The sequence below is a fragment of the Ostrea edulis genome, chromosome 7 (genome assembly GCF_947568905.1).
Source record: "Ostrea edulis chromosome 7, xbOstEdul1.1, whole genome shotgun sequence".
Classification (NCBI taxonomy): domain Eukaryota; kingdom Metazoa; phylum Mollusca; class Bivalvia; order Ostreida; family Ostreidae; genus Ostrea; species Ostrea edulis.
In genome coordinates this window covers 5,817,821-5,829,997 of record NC_079170.1, presented here as the reverse complement: position 1 = coordinate 5,829,997, position 12,177 = coordinate 5,817,821, and the positions used below count along the sequence as shown (strand labels likewise).

At 35.5% G+C, this 12,177-nt stretch overlaps 1 protein-coding gene and 1 long non-coding RNA gene across 4 annotated transcripts in view; both read left to right on the top strand.

Moving 5' to 3' along the window:
* Window positions 1–3,847: 3,847 nt before the first annotated feature.
* Window positions 3,848–12,177, top strand: part of LOC125656999 (uncharacterized) — a 20,822-nt gene continuing 12,492 nt past the window's right edge. The window contains exons 1-3 of one of the 2 annotated variants that reach the window (XM_048887633.2): window positions 3,848–3,941; window positions 6,563–6,656; window positions 8,220–8,449. In XM_048887633.2, the coding sequence (XP_048743590.2) occupies window positions 6,578–6,656; window positions 8,220–8,449 (309 nt within the window). In that variant the 5' untranslated portion in view covers window positions 3,848–3,941; window positions 6,563–6,577. The remainder of the gene's footprint in view (window positions 3,942–6,562; window positions 6,657–8,219; window positions 8,450–12,177) is intronic. The other variant, XM_048887635.2, reaches the window with a different exon arrangement.
* LOC130047750 (uncharacterized) lies at window positions 8,652–10,888 on the top strand. 2 transcript variants are annotated; one of them, XR_008796564.1, is made up of 3 exons: window positions 9,319–9,741; window positions 9,860–10,072; window positions 10,676–10,888. It is a non-coding gene; the product is annotated as an uncharacterized LOC130047750 (long non-coding RNA). The 2 variants fall into 2 exon arrangements; XR_008796563.1 differs by having other exon boundaries at window positions 8,652–10,072.

Below are 12,177 nucleotides of genomic sequence, written 5' to 3'. Positions count from 1 at the left end.
GAAGTCAAATCCATGTAATCGAAAAGTAACACCACTAGCCCAGAAGAATTGGGAGCGGGCGTTTTCAAATACGTAGGCATAAATATGACTTCTTATGTGATCAAAATATCGCAGGATTGATCGCCCGATTGTCCGTTTCACTGCCTGATCGTAGTTTGTAAAGTAGATGTAAATGTGAAAGTAGCACGTACACATACGACCGTTTCACTAAAAAGTTACGACTACAAAAGTACATGTATTTACCTGACTGAGTTTGTTGACAATGTGGAAGAAGAAAACAATCATTACTTGCAGTCTGCATTTGCACACGAATAATGTGCAGTCCGAGCCCGAATTTGAAATTAATTAGAGTTATCCTTCTTTACTACATGTACTCACACAGTCGACAAAATAAATAAAGGTATTGAATTTAATAAAATTATTGCTTCAATCACTCTTACATTTTCACTTTCATTCAGTACTACTTTTAGAAATAGGGAGGCGACAGGTTCAATACATCAAAATTTGTATGCACATGTATGTAAAAATGAAAATAAGTTTCTTTTTAATAAAAGAGTGTGTGTGTGTGTGTGTGTGTGTGTGTGTGTGTGTGTGTGTGTGTGTGTGTGTGTGTGTGTGTGTTGGTACATATATGTGCCTGCGTCAGCATTAGTGATCATAAACTAGACGTTTTAGACACTGACTATGTTGTTTAAGTTATTTATTTTTTATATCTTTTTGTTACCTCTACGCAAAAGAGTTCGTTGTTGCTATAGCAATTTAAGATTCTAGACTTAGACTTAAGTTAAGACAATCTTAGTTAAGATTTGCTTAAGTTCGTTTTGTGATCCATTTAAGTCAGCAATCTTAGCTAAGTTCAAATCTTAATTTAAAGTCAAAATTTTGACTTAACTTTAAGACAGTTTCATGATCCCGGAGCCAGGGCTATAGCAGTGAAGTTCTTTAACGTGCCAACGCCTGCTGCGACACGGACCTCTGTTTTCTGAAGTCATATCCGAAAGACCTGTGATTCCCATATCTAAATGCCAAACAATTGGTGAAAGAGCAATCATTAGCCATAACATGAGCGGCACTCGAACTAACGACCTCCCGTTAAATAGTGCATGTGTACACACAGCAGGTAAATGATTTATTGTCGTGGTATGTGTTGTTAAATAGTGTATGTGTACACACAGCAGGTAAATGATTTACTGTCGTGGTATGTTATCATCGTGACAAACATTCGACCTATGTATTACTATAATAAAAACAAAAATAGTCAATCTGGGGTTAGGTTAATCAAGTTGTGGACCCTGTGGTTGTTAACCTTTTCACTGTAATGGGGGACTTGGCAAACATTACAAAAATAACACTTTCTGCACAATGGGCAGTCTCTGGACACATAAGATAAAACTATGTTTGTTTTGGACTATTTAAAGATAGAAAAATATCAGACATAAAAAAGTGGGTTACGACCAAGCGTGTAAAAATGATGTCCAAAGATTTGAGGATATTAATATATCAGTAATAGGACTCTCCCATACATCATCCTGTGTATGTTAGATCAGCGGAGCTCAAGTGAGCTTTTTAATCGCCTTTTGTCTGCTGTCTATCTGTCAGTAAACGTTTTAATCACATTTTGTCTGCTGTCTATCTGTCAGTAAACGTTTTAATCACCTTTTGTTTGCTGTCTATCTGTCAGTAAACGTTTTAATCACCTTTTGTCTGCTGTCTATCTGTCAGTAAACGTTTTAATCACCTTTTGTCTGTTGTCTATCTGTCAGTAAACGTTTTAATCACCTTTTGTCTGCTGTCTATCTGTCAGTAAACGTTTCACAGTTTTACCTCCAGGACCACTGGGATCCAAACTAGGCACAAAACATCCTCGCAAGTTTTTTTTTTTCATTTCAGGATCGATATTCCTTGCAAAAAGAGATCATTTCTATCGTATTAATTAACATACTTGATTCTGATAAAATCCGGCCGAATCAAACTAAGCCGGGTATATCCGGCTACGCGCTAAGAATCAAGTGACCCTGTTACAGTGCAGTGATGAAAATATTGACCAAAGGGAACTAAGTTTTACATGGGATATATATAATAAGTATATGAATATCGTCTTTTTACGAGTCCTCATGTATAGTGCAGATCCAATTTGTTGTAATCAATGTCTCCAAGATATGATAGGACCACAATAAGGGGTATGTTTTCAATGCATGGTGAAATATTTAGGGACACAAGTTTTAAAATCTCTTCAAGAGAAGCATATTCAAATCCGGACTGAAGGGTGTTTGGAAGGGACCTAAATAGGGGGTCAGGGGTTTCCGGGCCGAATGGTGTTTTGAAGGGGCCTAAATGGGGGGTCAGGGATTTCCGGGCCGAAGGGTGTTTGGAAGGGGCCTAAATGGGGGGTCAGGGGTTTCCGGGTCGAAGGGTGTTTGGAAGGGGCCTAAATGGGGGATCAGGGGTTTGAAATAAGAATGTTTATAAATCTTATTATCAAGAACAGCAGGACCCTAGTTAGTCATATCAATTTACAAGCAGATCCGGGTATTGCAGATTCTCGTTTCTTCATATCATTGACTTGGGGGTGGGGGTGGGTGTTTCAGGGACAATTTGGGGGATATAGATTTGGACCATGGATTTATTAGTTAGGGTGCGAGAGAAATCCTACAAAGAATGCACCATCTAGAGCATGACAAACACGAACCCCTGGAAACACCAAAGGTAGGATCAGGCACCAAGGGAGAGCAAGCAGTCACCTGCCGCGGGATATATGTCCCGATCAGCCAAACGGACCATTCCATAGTCCAGATCAGCAGGCAAAGAACTGTCTAACAATTGCAGTGGCGGATTTAAAGGGGGGAGGGCACTAGTAAATGACAATTTTTTTTGATTTCTTGGAATTACTTTATTGGGAGAACTTAATGTCACCTTATTAAAAATGATAGAAAATAGTACAGATTACTTTTTAAATACGAGACATATTTCAAGCCCTCTAAATTCTGTAACATCCAGGAGCTTCTTTTGCCCCCTGTGTCTCCCAGGGCTTCGACCCCAGACCCCCGCCTCATAAAGTGCCCCCTCCCCCCGTAACGGCAATTACTGGACCCGCCCCTGAATTGGTATAAAACTTGACCTAATGACAGGGCGTGTATCATTAGCTAACAAGACCACTAAACCTTCACAATCCTGATTTTGAGGATGAATGGTAAACCAGAAAAAAATGATGTGGATGAGAAAAGTGGAGGATATGCGCAATAATATTATAAAGCTTGAAACTTTCAAATATACTTTATTTGGTCTAAAAGTGCAGTTTTAGTAGAAAGTAATCTTGAAGAAAAAAATTAAAACCGCTGCTGGACTCGAACCCGCGATCTACAGTTTAGCAGTCGGCATGATGACCTACTGACTAAGCAGTTAAATTTTAAAGGAATAGAGAAATATTGCTGATATTTATATTTTCATTCATGTTTTATAAGGAAGTCATTATGAGGGTGTAGTATAACTCGGTACGAGATTGTTGAAATTCCTGTAGCATCAACTCATCTGTCAGTATGTCGCATTGAAAATGTGCAAATATAAATTCTCATTAAATACATGTAACTCATTTATACATAAAAGTACACCTTTATTACATTTTGTCTTGAAATTATACGGTACAGAGGTCTGTACATTTCGAACAAAGACTTTATAAAAAGAAATTAACGTTAGTAGTGTGTTCAAACGTCTCCAAATATTCATTCCAAAACTGACTACTCAGTAATTTAAATAAATTGATCTATAAATAATCACTTTAAGATATTTTGATTCGTCCCTGAATTGATCAAACATTATCTTATCAGCCCCTCGGGTTTCACATAATATCACAATATCTAGTACCTACCTGTAACACCACGCACTGTGTACACAACACATGTATTTAGGATATTAATCTTTTGAAATGAAGGCAACTACATAAAGTAGGTTATTTTCTTTATTTTATAAGAAAAAAATTAAATGATGATTACTTTTAAACTTTTAAAGAAAATCTAAACTGGCTGATTTAAAACTGAACCACCTCTTTGTGGTATTTTTTCATGATCGATTCGAGTTTGTATATTTAGAGTGAATATAACTAGTGTTTTCATATTTGAATGTTCCGCAAGAGATGTACAAACAATATGTACAAATTAAACAAACAGGCAGTGATATAGTTACACACGCGAGGAACACATAGAAGGAAATGGGCGTGGCTTATCGGATATTACCTTTTGTTACAGAGAAGATATTATAAGTAAAATGCATAACTTTGCTAATTTGCTAATAGAGATTTAATTAATTAATTCGGGACAAATGTGAGCGTGCGGGAAGAAACGGTGTCCGCAAAGCACCTGTTAGCAATATCGTACGATTATGCAGCTAATGGAAGATTGAATCTAAGACGTAAAGATAGATAGTGATTTCATTTTCTATTTTATGGAACTCATTACCAGATTTTATTTTTAAAAAATGCACTACTTCCACCTCCTTTAAATCAGCCTACCTCAAACAATATTTGATCCTCAATAATACTCATGTGTTTATGGTCTCTTTTTATGTTGTTCTTGAATATTAACTGTGACATTTTCATGTTTCATGATCTATGTTCTCGATATGTATAATGTTATATACAGGACCAAAATGTAAACTAGTTTGTATATTAACTAATTGTGCAATCCTGTATAAATAAAGGATATTATTAGCGATTGTCCCCTCGCCAAACGCTCGATGCCAGTGAAGGGCTGCAAAATTTAGGTCTTTGCTCGGTTCTTTCGGCCTTTTAGCAGGGAGGGATTTTTACCGTGCCACACCTTCTGTGACACGGGACCTCGGTTTTTTGCGGTCACATCCGAATGACTGTCCCATTTAGTCGCCTCTTACAAGCAAGGGATACTGAGGACCTATATATATATATTCTAACCCGGATCCCTACGGACGCTCGGCATTTAGAAGTGAGAGTCACAGGTCTTTCGGATGACATTTCAAACGGAATGGTCCCGTGGGGATCCTTTTTAGATAATGATTTAATTAATGAAAAATACGTTTCGACCATGTTTGAATGAAAAAGTAAAGATAACGAAAAGTTAGAACAAACACGGACCTTTGGAAGCAGCACATGAGGGAACAGGTGCCCGTTAGGAGCAAGCATCGGAGTAGTACTGCACACTTTAACGTATAACCATCACGTAGAGTGGCTCATAATCATCGATAATCTTATAATCCACGTTAAAATAATCCCGTTACGTTTGTACTTAAGTTAAAATTATTCTATTAATTTGATATCCGTGTGAAGATAAAGAGGTTTAGCGCTTTTGCTGACGAAACGGCTGACTCAGAAATCTAAAGGAAAAACACCGGTTTCCAATAATAGATTGGTGTGTTATTTTCAAATGTAAGATCAACGTTTTTAATGTTTCGTTAACCAAGATAAATAACTGCCGCAGTTAAGCATTACTGACATTTATATCACTCAATAAACCATGTTCCTATGTGGAATGATGAACAGTACAATATTTTCATTGGTGCATTCATATCACACAACAACCCTTTTACATATGGCATTACTTACATGTAGATCACTGTCTTTTTGTGACATGACTGCAGCACCTTTAATAGATTTCATCACTTCATTTGCCTTTGGTTGATAATTCGATTGTTTAGCTTTAGTGTTTAGCTACATGAGTTTTATATTTACGTTTGAGAAGTCAAACTGTATGATTGTTATTGACCTCCCTTGAATTATTTTTACTTATTACATGCTGTGCATTTGTGTCCCCTTTCTTGTAGTATTTGTTTAGCTTTTCATCAGCCACATTACGGTTTGAAAATTCTGTTCAAACGTAACTACAGTGATCTCTCTTTAAGTCGAAACTTGCAAATAATGGAAGTCATGATGAAAATTACTAATATTTGTTATAATATATGTATCGCATTTATACCCCCTTCAAGAAAACGACCCCCCCCCCCCCCAAATGACTAGCAAAAAAAAAAAAAAAAAAAAATAGATTGGGAAAATATTTGACTTGAACTCGGAATGTATGCTTTAAGTGTACGATTACGGAGCACCTAAACCACTAGGCCACCCAGGAATGTATGTTTAAAGGTTTAACGTTTGGCAGGCTGCTAAATCTCAAGGTAAATTTTGAGAACGATTTTTGTCATATTTTAGCCATTGTCAACAAGAGGGCCACCTTAAACCAAATTTCCTCAAATGGACTTATGTACAGTCATACTCAAGTAAAACAATTTCAGTGTTTTATTTTTGGTTTAGGGTGGCCTTTTGCAAGTTTGCAAATTTTTAAGCTCATTACGTTACATCTACTATATACTCTATATAATCACGGTGATGTTTATGCTTATCAAATAAAGATACTATCAACATATCGATATCTTTATTAAGTAATTTGGGTAAACACAAGTATAAACTGACATTGTATGGCAGAATATTTGTGAAAAATGATATTCAAGAAAAAACATTTATGTAGGCGAAATGGCATACCAAGTGCGCTCTACTTCTTTGCTAATTCAATATCTATGTTGACATTTTCTCATTAAATTTCAGTACATTTGTTGGAGGATGGTGTGGAGGATATTTGAATATTCAGCTCTGATCTCCTTATTTTGTGTGAATTCTGTTTTTACTAGTTCGTATACAAGTAAGTAGAGAGAAAATTTAAATGCCCCAACATTTAAAAAAAACCCACAATGTGGTGTCATAGAGTAGTTGGTGTTTTATTCTACAGTAATGATTACATGTATCAGCAATACACGTATCAAAACTTCGCCGCGAGTAACGTCCCTTTGCGGGGTCAGTTAAAGGTCAATCGGTGGAAAACCAAGTTTTCCTTCTTTACCTTACCAAATGTAAGATGTTATTACTTTGAATTTTAGCCAATTACCAAGTTTTCATACAAGTTAATGGGTTGCCCCAATCTGGGGCATTATTGTAGTTGACTGCAATTGATGGAAAAGCTACCGATAGGAAAATTACAAAGGCCAACGTAGGGAAATGCGATTTTTATCCGGGATATGGCGGACAAGGGACGTAACTTTCGCGAAGTGTTGATACGTGTATTGATTTGAAAAAATACTAATGGCATATATAATCAACAAAACACATTGCAAATATGTTTGGGCTCGCAGTGTTAATGAGTTGTAATTGTCGTTATTTTTCCCTTTGGGTTATCTTTTGAATGTGCTGACGTGTTAGGCCATTAGTGGCACATTGATTTTGCATACGGATACCTCCGTTTACCTGATCAAGATATAGGACTCACTGTGGGTGTGACCGGGGATGCTTACTCCTCCTAGGCACCCGATCCCACCTCTAACATATCCAGGGGTCCGTGTTTGCTCATCTCTATTTTGTATTGCTTATAGGAGTTATGAGATTGATCACTGTTCATTATGAAAGATGAAGATAACGAACAGTGATCAATCTCATAACTCCTACAAGCAATACAAAATAGATAGTTGGGCAAACACGGACCCCTGGACACACCAGAGGGGGGATCAAGTGCCTAGGAGGAGTAGGCATCCCCTGTCGACCGGTCACACCCGCCGTGAGCCCTATATCCTGTTCAGGTAAACGGAATTATCCGCAGTCAAAATAAGTGTGCCAAGAACGCCTTAACAATCGATGTGAAACACATCAGACAACATTATCGACACCTTTCATTCAGTTTATTTCATATGGAGTTTTTTTTCTACACCGTTGATATGAAATTCAGTTAATTTCTTACCGAGTTTTTATGCCCCCGAGATCGAAGATCGGGGGGCATATTGTTTTTGTCCTTTCTGTCATTCTGTCAGAAACTTTAACCTTGCTAATAAAATTTGAACAGCAAGTGCTAGAGCTTTGATATTTTACATGAGTATTCCTTGTGACAAGGCCTTTCCGTTGGTACTAAATCCTTTGACCTTGACCTACTTTTAAAAAAATTGACATTGGTCATAACTTCTAAATGGTAAATATAAGAGCTTTCATATTGCACATAAGCATTGCTTGTGACTAGATCTTTCTACTGGTACCAAGATATTTGTCCTTGTGACCTTGACCATCTTCGGTATTGGCCATTATCGGGGGCATTTGTGTTTCACAAACACAACTTGTTTTCTACACAGTTGATATGATATTCAATTTATTTCATACGGATATTTTTTTCTATATACAGTTGACATAATATTCAGTTTATTTCATATGGTTTTTTTCTATACAGTTGATGTTGATAAAAACGAATGCATGTACTACACATCATATCAGATCAATCAGTTTGAGACGTATGAAATAGTGTGGCATGGCTACTCGATCACGGGTTGTGGGCTGGGCTTCTATGCTGAAGGGGACGGCATCTTCGCTATCGATGACTACAAGATATGTGTCAAACCTGTGGTCTGGAACATGCACGACTGCGCTTCCCGACTCTACCTGAAATACAACGATGTCAAGGTTCGTCACTACGTCATGTTAATCTAGAATTACGATGTTTGTTACGGAGTACATCAAGGCTCTTCGATATGTCCTGATGATTTAGAATTGTGATTGTTACGGAGTACATCACGGTTGTCGTTATATATTTATCGTTTGAACCGTCGATGTGTGTGACGTAGAATGTGTAAAAAGGCACGTGGATACCATTTTAGTAACAATAATTATAGGTTATAGACTTTGTATGGGAAAATATGACGACCGAGTTTTTTGGCGCGTAGACGGACCGAGCTTGCGAGGTCCGTTCGCGACAAAAAACGAGGTCGTCATATTTCCCATACAAAGTCTATAACCTTTTTATTATATACTTTCAATTTCATTTAGAAACTAACAATAATTTTATTTTTAACAATAACTTTATCGGTTTAACTGAGTAAAAGATGAAAAACACGAAAAATTTGAAAATTAACGGCGTAGAAATTTGATTGTGACGTAATGTTTGCGGGCCGGAATGTTTCCGGGCATATATCGTGTGATATATGCCCGCAAACTTTTAAAGAAAAAAGAAAAGATGAAATTGAAAGTATATAATAAGCATGTGTATGGAGAGCTGTGACAGTAGAGCGCACATTTATAAACCAGAATATACAATATATCGTTTTATCAACAAGAGATTCATATCAAAGCATGTCACCTTGATAAACCTGTAATAGATAAACATAAGGCACTAGTATAAAATGTAAAATTTATACGGTACCAATTTTGATGCACCAGATGCGCATTTCGACAAATAATGTCTCTTCAGTGATGCTCAATCGAAGTTTTTGAAATCCGAAATAACAATAAACTTGTAAGAACTATTTTAGGGAAAAACAGCGTGCCAAAAAAGTGGAGTCAAATTCGTTTAAAGGTCAACTGAAACGATTTTCAAAGTTCGTTTTTCAAATAAATTCCGTAAGAAAATACCATTCCTTAAATGTTTTCACATAAGAATAATTTTTGTTTCGATCATCCAGGTAGATACGACATCGTTAATTTCAACCCGGTAAATTTTATTGTATGAGTTATCTGCCCTTTAGGCGAACCTGATATTTCAATATGGCGGCACGATATGAAAATCATTCGGAAGATTGTATTCCTGAAATAGATATATCGCTTAGTGTTAATGTGCAGCCCTGCCAATACGAACCAGTTGTACAGCGAGACGCATCCCCACTAGTGGAAAACGATAGTTATTCAGAAAACAGCGAGGATCAATCGGACGAATGCCCTTCACCTGTTCACCATCTGATATGCGAGGTCGATATGCAATGGTTTGTTAATTTAGGCTAATTATTTATATGAGACTTTTAATGAAAACGAAACGATTACTCAAAGCTCAGAAGTGCATCAGCATGTATTTCTAAGACTAGTTTTCTATTATTCTAACAGGTGATCATATAGGCTAGTAATGTCATCGCAATGCCCTCAAGAAGGGAGTCCAAATGTTGCAGTGCATAGGATTGAAGAGGTGGGCGTGTCCTGCATCACAGATCACGAAGGTTTTGTTGTGGCAAACTGTCTCAACAGATTGGTTATAGGAACAGCTTATTATGAATGCATACAAAATATTGGTCCCTTGGAGGAGGGGGAATTGATTCACAAGTATGTATTTTGTTATGATTACTCAAAGTTAATATTGGGGGGGGGGGGGGGGGGGGGGGCACTCGTCTCCTGATTCACTATGACACGGCCATAGTCATAGTCATTAATGAAGCATTGTAAAATAAATGTCTAGATACTATTAAATACCAATGTTCTTTAATATTTTCTAGATTGAAATTGCTAATTTATTTAAGTATTTCAAATAATTTAATGCAAATTAGTAGATAAAAATGAAAATAAGTATGTCAATGGTCAATGGGGCAGGCACTCGGTCTCCTGATTCACTATGAGCCATAGTCATAATGAACCTCTCCTATTTCAATATCTAAACCCACTGAATTGTTGACCCTTTTATGCACTTCCTTTCAAATAAACATAAAATGTGCCTCAATCAATTTCTTATGTTTTATCTTTACCCATTTTACTGTCTAACCATGTGTACATTTTATATCAATTTTAAATCAGAAATTAATTCCTGAAAAATCATTCATATTTAAAGTAACCCCATCCCCCCCCCCCCCAATTTTTTTTTTTTTTTTTTGGTTAGATGAAAGTCGTCAATTATATTTGAAATTTTAAAATTCTTCATAATTTTTTCAACAGATTTTACAGACATCATGCATATTGGAGATCTGGTAGTAGCTTGGGAAAAACAATTGGAAAGTTCTTCTATCCTGCGTTGTGACTATGATAAGAAATCATTCCATCACAACAGTACTGTGGATTTAAATACCCTTTGGTATTAATTTAAATGTGTGATAAATTCTTAATGCATTTTTCATAAGTGATATAAATAAATATAAACAAGTAAACATAGTTTGATGTTCAGTTTTTATATTGTACATAATATATATCACCAATTTACATATATGTAATTTGGGTTAAATCCAAAAGGTCTACAGGTCCCAGTCACCTGAGTTTGACACATGTTGGTAGGAATTTGTGATCGGGGCAGGAGAATTACCAACAACATCCATTATATTAACTTCCTGGAGTTTCTGTAGGAGCCAAACTGATCACTTCCTGCATCAATTCAAAGGCTTAATCTGAAATATAACAAAACGTTACAATTCAATAAACATGTACTTATTGTCTAGTATTATGAATATCCACTCACATACATACTAATTATGTGGGTCAATTTAAAAAATGTACATATTTGAGGTGAAGAAAAACAAAAAAATTCAAATGTCGCAGAAAATTAATTTTCATATTAATGAAGCATTGTAAAATAAATGTCTAGATACTATTAAATACCAATGTTCTTTAATATTTTCTAGATTGAAATTGCTAATTTATTCAAGTATTTCAAAAAATTTAATGCAAATTAGTAGATAAAAATGAAAATAAGTATGTCAATGGTCAAAATTGACCTACATGTAAAATTTGTACATGTATTCCGTTTCTTTTTCCAACAACTGGATTTATTTAATGATACAAGTTTAATTTTCCATCTCATAATTATAAGAATATTATCAAAACTATGGTTGTAAGAAATATTCATTTATCAATTTCACAATTTATCTATTTAGTAAATTGTAAAATTGCTTCTTTTGGGGGGGGGGGGGGTCTGTAACTTGGGAAATTTGCATAGTATCAGCATGGATAAATAAATATATGCTCTGCATTTAATTAATCAAATGTGGATCATGTGTACTTAGTTATGTTGCATGTATATCATAAAGCTGATTAAGTATACTCGACTAGTGATATTTTTATTGTACTACTACTTGTGTAGATTTTTCTATACCTATTTCTGGATTTTATATTAATTATTGTACTTCAGAGAAAACTCAGTACAAATATGTGTCCTATATTTACTTGTTTTAAAATCATTTACCTTTATGGCATAAAAATAATGAATTTTAGAAAAATTTACAATTTTTTCATGTTTGATACTGTATTGAGTTTGTATTCAAATTTAGTAACAGTATCGAGAGTAACATCATGGACAAAGTGTAAAAAATCTAAAGGGCATGAGTGTAGAACACAAGTGAAAAAATATTCAGATTTTATACAAAGTTTCTTAACATGCATATTGGCTATGATTCTAATTTACACATTTGCAAAAGTTCACTTCAATCTAGAATAATATTCATAGATAT